Below are 6,088 nucleotides of genomic sequence, written 5' to 3' on the forward strand. Positions count from 1 at the left end.
TTTAGATAATTCCTTCTCTATGAGGCAAGATGTCATTTGAAACTTTTAAATAGGCATTTAATTAGCCTGTGTGTGTTGCTTCTGAACAAAACCCTGCTGGGAGCTTTTGGAGCAACGTCTTCCAAAGAGGCGGTCAATATGCAAAATTGATGACTACACTTTCTTTGTTGCGAGGCCATTGTGCATTGCTTGCTTATGAAGTCTAATCCAATCATAAATTGCACCCCTGGACCAATCAGAGTGCCCCGAGCTCGCGATGAATGAAGCTCAAGTGGAGAACTTTGTTGAACCCCATTGTTCGAGCTGTCACTTTTGAAAGAGCTTTAGCTGGGCTGACCACTATAAAACCCATCATCCAGGAGGAAGGGCAAAGACAACCCTGCCAGGCTGACTAGTTGGATCTTTACTAAGAGGTTTGCAAAGCAGAGAAACAAACAAACAAACAAACAAACAAACAAACAAACAAAGCCCCCCAGCCAGGTTCCTTGGACCCTTTGTGAGGTCCTCGCTCAGCCTCTGAGATGATGTTCCCCAGCCTCATAGCTCCTCCGGCTGTGTACCCGAGCCTGCTGCGGCCAACTCCTACCCTCACCTTGCCTCAGTCTCTGCAGTCGGCCTTTTCCGGCCATTCCAGCTTCTTGGTAGAAGACTTGATCAGGATCAGCAGGCCCGCCAGCTACCTGCCTCGGAGCGCCCCTCCGCCCAGCCTGTCCCCGCCGGCCTCGGGGGCCAGCGCCGCCCGCACGGACACGGGCGCGGGCGCGGGCACGGGCACGGGCACGGGCACGGCCGAGCTCGGCGGCTCCACCGCCCCTGGCGCTAGGAGGGGCTGTTCGCCGCAGACGTCCGTCTCTTCCAGCAACGAGGCCACTTTCTTGAAGTTTGGGGTCAGAGCCATCCTCTCCTCCACTCCCAGAACCGGTAAGCGGCCACCTGCCAGCTCAGCCCCTCCGCCTGGGGCTCCACCTGGGGCCGGAGCTCTTGCACCTCTTCCCAGTGGGAAAAGTGCTGGAGGGGTGTGCGTGTGCACGCCCAACTGGGGTTTGACCTCTTGCACCATTCCCCAATGGGAAAAGTGGTGTGTGTGTGTGTGTGTGTGTACTTGGGGCTTGATTTCTTGCACCACCTCCCAATGGGAAAAGTGCTGTGCGTGTGTGTGGCTCTACTCGGAGTTTGATCTCTTGCATGCACTCCCCAAGGGGGAGAAAGGAGGGTGGGGGGAAGAGAGAGAAAGAGGTTCCACTTGGGGCTTAATCTCTTCAATCAGTTTCCAAATGGGAAAGGTGTGTGTGTGGTTGGGGGGGGGGCTCCACTTGGGGTTTGAACGCTTGCAGCATTGCCCAATGGGGGAGAGTAAGTGTGTGTGTCATTGCCAGCTGTGCAGAACCCCCAGCCCCGTGGGACGCAGGCTGAGGCGGGGATGGGGCGGGAGGGGACGCACGGAGGAGCTGGCACCACGCAGCCGAGCCCTTCCGCAGTGCCCCGGGTGCAGGGTGCTGGGGGCCGGTGGCAGAGCCCCCTGAATCCCTGCAGCCAGGGGAAGGGCCCCCTCCGTGCCCAGCGGGCAGTGGGGCCGGGGGTTGGTTTGTCAGTCCCTGGACGCTGCCCTGCCCAAGCGATGCCAACGTACCTGCCATTACTGCCTGGCATGGGGCCACGCTGCCGGCACCACCAGGAAGCCAAGCGCTCCAGAGAAGCGGAGCATCGCAATAGTCCACATCTAGTCCAGGTGTGCAGGGGGTATAGGCACACCACACACACGCATCGAGCAAGGCGCTTACATTTGCCGAGATCTGACTCTATTGCCCAGCTCTGCGGCTTGCTCAGGTTCCCAGCTTCCCTCCCTTCTTACTGGACTACTCCGATCCGAGCTGAATACTCATTTTGGGGCTGCGTTGTTTTGGGGTTTTTTTCCGCCAGAAACCTCCCCTGCTTTGCTCCAGGCCGTCCCTCCAAAGACTTTCTCCTTCCCGTACTTCGAAGGATCCTTCCAGCCTTTTATCAGATCTTCTTATTTCCCAGGTAGGTCTCCGCCCGTCCTCATCCCGTCTGACCCGATCGCTCCCCGCTTTCCTGGTCTCAGGCATATCCCAAGTCATATTTCTCCGTCCACCCCTGGGGGTTAGGCTCCAGTTCAGAGGTTGGCCGGAGTACAACATTCAAGAATCAGTCGCGCCAATTTGATGCCCTATTTAGCACAAGCAGTGACTGCTTGACATTTCGTGCCGATCCCCCCCTGATCTACAAATTAGCCGGAATTGTCATGGTCCAAATTTGAGGCGGTGCCTTTCTCACAGAGAAGCTGCTGGCATCCTCTTCATGGCTGGGGTTTTCCCACAGAGGCAGTGCACTCTGCCACTGATCCCCAACAAAAGTTTCAGCACCATGACCAATTTGGTCAGCTCCCTCCGGGCAGCCACACACAGACCCGGCGCTGACTCCACCATGCTGCTGATAGACATTTACCAGCCATGGGCTAATTTCCCATTAAGGGTCATTCAGCATCCCAGTATTTTCACAAGACCACATGGAGCGCTCCCTTGTTCAGGGTGTTCGGTGTGGCCATCTCCAAAAAAAAAAAAGGGAAGGAAAAACACCCTCAAAACCCCAGAAGATAGCCACAGCTCAGAGGCCTGTCCCCAGGGCACATTACCAACACCATCCAGGCAGGTAAACCGGACACATACCTGCAAGGATTAGGGGGGGCACTAGCCCTGTGGCTTGTATGCACCCTAATAGGACTCCCCAGCCCAGAGGAGTTGGTCACATTTAAATGCAAATCTAAACTACTTGTGGGATGTACAGGGGGCAAGGCCAGCTTCAGAGAGGATTAACCCTTTGGTGGTTCACCTTGGGTCTCCATCTTCCTGTATCTACCCCTCTCCCCCAACCTGTGCGGGCAATTAAAGTGAACTAAAAATCTCCTGGGATCAAGCTAGCTCAAGCAAAACCAGGCCATCAAAACCTGAATCCTGTTGCTAGGACCTGTAATGATTTGGCGCAGCAATTCAAAAATAATAATCTAATTACACAAACCAGCTATTAATTTAAAAAGAGGGGGGGGGGAGGGAGTGAGCGAGCCATAGAGAAAAATATAACCCAAGCTCTTTCATTCATGCTCCTGATAATGGAATTTGCTTCTTTTCTCCGCCATGTGAATGGCCTAACAAAAACAACTTGAGCTTTATAAATAGCTTTTCATGTCCATTTAATGAAAATGATTTGGGGAAAGAGAAGATTGTGTCATCAGTATTCTCCCGAGGAGCTTGGCATGCAGTTGTGTTTAGTTTGAAAGTGTAAATCTCTTTTGTTCCAATAATATATGGCTTTAGCTGCTTGTCCTCAGTCTTTTTCTGTTAGTTCATTACTACACAATTACCATTCACGCTTCATTAGAATCTCTGTCTCTCTTTGGGAGTTTTTTTTAAGGAGAAACTCTGCCCTTTTTATCATACCAATACCATTGGGAACCAGTCAATGTGCTAATTAGCTGTTACTTTTCATGTCTTCGGATTGAATTCAAGTTTTGTAAGGGGGGGGGAGAGATTAATATAAAAAAAGATGAATACTGATTGATCCAAACTGCATCTAAAAAGGACTTTTTTGTCGGAATCAGAGAAGTCCCGCATTTTCATCTCCAGACTAAGAAAGTACCCAAAATGATAAAAGAGTCTGAAAAATCAAATACTTTTGAGAAGGGTTGGGGGAGAAAGCTTTTTTATTATACCTCTATCTTAGCTGGTACGCCTCGCTTTGCCTTTTCAAGCTGCAGACCTTTGAATCTCATAACAAAACAGGCCACTATTGATACATTTTACACGTTTCAGTTGATGTATCTAATCCTGGTTATCACTGCTTGAAAGGGGACGCTTATTTAAGCGTAAAGTTCCTTTCACTGCATCAGGTTTATAGGTGCATTCAGTGCACAGAGTGAAAGACTCCGAGGGATGGGGTGAAAGGGATGGAGAAGAGAAAGGGGAAAGAAATGAAAGAGGAGAGAAAGAAACAGAGGGGGAGACCCGGTGGCTGCGCCTGGCCTCAGCCTGCCCACAACTCACTCGCCTGCTTCTGCCTCTCCTCCCCTCCCTCTCCCAGCTTCCTCTTCAGTGGTGCCCATCCCCGGCACATTCTCCTGGCCCATGGCTGCGAGAGGAAAGCCCCGCCGGGGCATGCTCCGTAGGGCAGTCTTCTCAGATGTGCAGCGCAAAGCCCTGGAGAAGATGTTTCAGAAGCAGAAATACATCAGCAAGCCAGACAGGAAGAAGCTGGCAGCCAAACTGGGACTTAAAGACTCACAAGTAAGCAAAAATCAGGCAGTGTAGGGGGTGGGAGCTGGGGAGGCGGGGGGAGGGGGGAGGGATAGGATTCTTTCCCTGCTGACCTGGGCTGTTTCCCAGCTGCAACATTCCAGTTAACAAAAGTCTGTGCTCTTTATATATCTTATTTAGTTAGTCTATAAGATGCAAATCTACCCTGCCTTCTACCATACAGCCAGTCAAGACAAATGCCTTTCAGGGACCTCTTGTGGGCACATGGGTCTCTTGTTAGGGCCCAAGACCTGCCAACTGCTCTGCACCGTCCCTGCACTGCATTTGCAACTGTTGATGAATAGCAGAGCTGGCTGAGGAGAGTTCCCCAGCTTCCTTTTTCATCAGCCTTGCTAATTGAGACATGCTGCTTGTTTTCAATAGGACCCCATCCCTGTGCTCAATGCTTTACAAGACAAGGCAGAGGCCTTTCCACAAAGAACTCACAGTTGAGGTCCTGAGGGTGCTCTGCTTTCCCAGACCCCAGTGGATCTTGAGGGTTTGTGGGATCTCGAGTGGAGTTAGTGGCCTTCACTGCTTCTCTGGGAGGAAATAGCAGCTAGGGAGGAGGAGAAAGGCTGGCAGGTGGGGCAGGGAAGTTTGTTCAGGAGAAATCTGAAAGTTTGCTGTGACTTTTAGGAAACAGTGAAGCACCAATAGCAGGAGAAAGCAAAGGGGAGAGGAGTCAGAAGCATAGTCTTACACAGCCTGGCAGCACTCTACTCTTCAAGGAGGACTCAGGACACTGCCCTGCAGGCCTGTGAAATGAGAGCAGAAAGGATTCCCATGTACATTGCACATACAAACAGTGTCAGCTGAGGGCCAAGCTGACCACCTTCTCCAGGGCACTGCAAATCAGTTGTGTGCGGCCTCTAGGATTCTTTGTAAACTGAGCCATATCCTTTGCAAATTCTTCCCCTCTAGGTGAAGATCTGGTTCCAGAACCGAAGAATGAAGTGGAGAAACTCCAAAGAGCGAGAGCTCCTCTCCTCTGGGGGCTGCAGGGAACAAACTTTACCCACTAAGTTCAACCCTCATCCAGACCTCAGCGACGTGGGCAAGAAATGTTCAGGAGAGGAGGAGGAAGAAGTGTCACCTCTGTGCCCAGCCAGCCCCCACCATGCCCTGACCTACCACCAGTCCCCAGAGCACATACACTTGAGGGACAGACTGGACTCCCATATGTCCCCCTCTCCATCCCACTCCAGCAGCCCCAGCAAACCTTCAGACTTCTCAGACTCAGAGGAAGAGGATGATGAGGGGGAAGAGGAAGAGGAGGAGATCACAGTTTCTTAGATGCCCTGCCTACCCCCACCATGACAGGGGACATTGCAAAGATGTAAATTTAAAAGTGCTATAAAATTGAAGAGGTGGTATCCCTCCTGAACATCCACGTAGTTCTCCACTGCAGGTTATTTATTAAATAGCTACAAGTCTTCCTTCTCATAGGCATTTCCCTGTTTGTCCTACTTGGAAGCTCTTCTATTCACAGCATCCCTTAGCCTTTCTACATGTATCTTTGCTTAGCAACTGAACTTTTTGATAGGGGCATTTTCTTGAAGCAAGCCAGAGGCAAAATAATTAGGACACTTTGATTTATAATGAGGGGGAACTTACAAAATTCAGTGGAAACTCTGGTTTCTAAAGAAAATCCTGGTACATGCCATGACCCTTTTCATTAGATTTCAAATGAACTGCAATCTGTTATGTTACAGAAATGACTGGGAACTGGTCTGATCCTGCAACCTTTACTTATATAAGTGAGTAATCTCAATGAGGTC

The 6,088-nt window shown here is 50.9% G+C and overlaps 1 protein-coding gene across 1 annotated transcript; it reads left to right on the top strand.

The window, feature by feature from the left end:
* Positions 1 to 521: 521 nt before the first annotated feature.
* Positions 522 to 5,616, top strand: DBX1 (developing brain homeobox 1). Its single transcript, XM_006263446.2, has 4 exons — positions 522 to 921; positions 1,921 to 2,022; positions 4,096 to 4,298; positions 5,232 to 5,616. The coding sequence occupies exons 1-4, from the start codon at positions 522 to 524 to the stop codon at positions 5,601 to 5,603; spliced, it is 1,077 nt and encodes a 358-aa protein (XP_006263508.2). The 3' UTR covers positions 5,604 to 5,616.
* The last annotated feature ends 472 nt before the right edge of the window (positions 5,617 to 6,088 follow it).

Source organism: Alligator mississippiensis, chromosome 2, assembly GCF_030867095.1.
Source record: "Alligator mississippiensis isolate rAllMis1 chromosome 2, rAllMis1, whole genome shotgun sequence".
NCBI lineage: Eukaryota > Metazoa > Chordata > Crocodylia > Alligatoridae > Alligator > Alligator mississippiensis.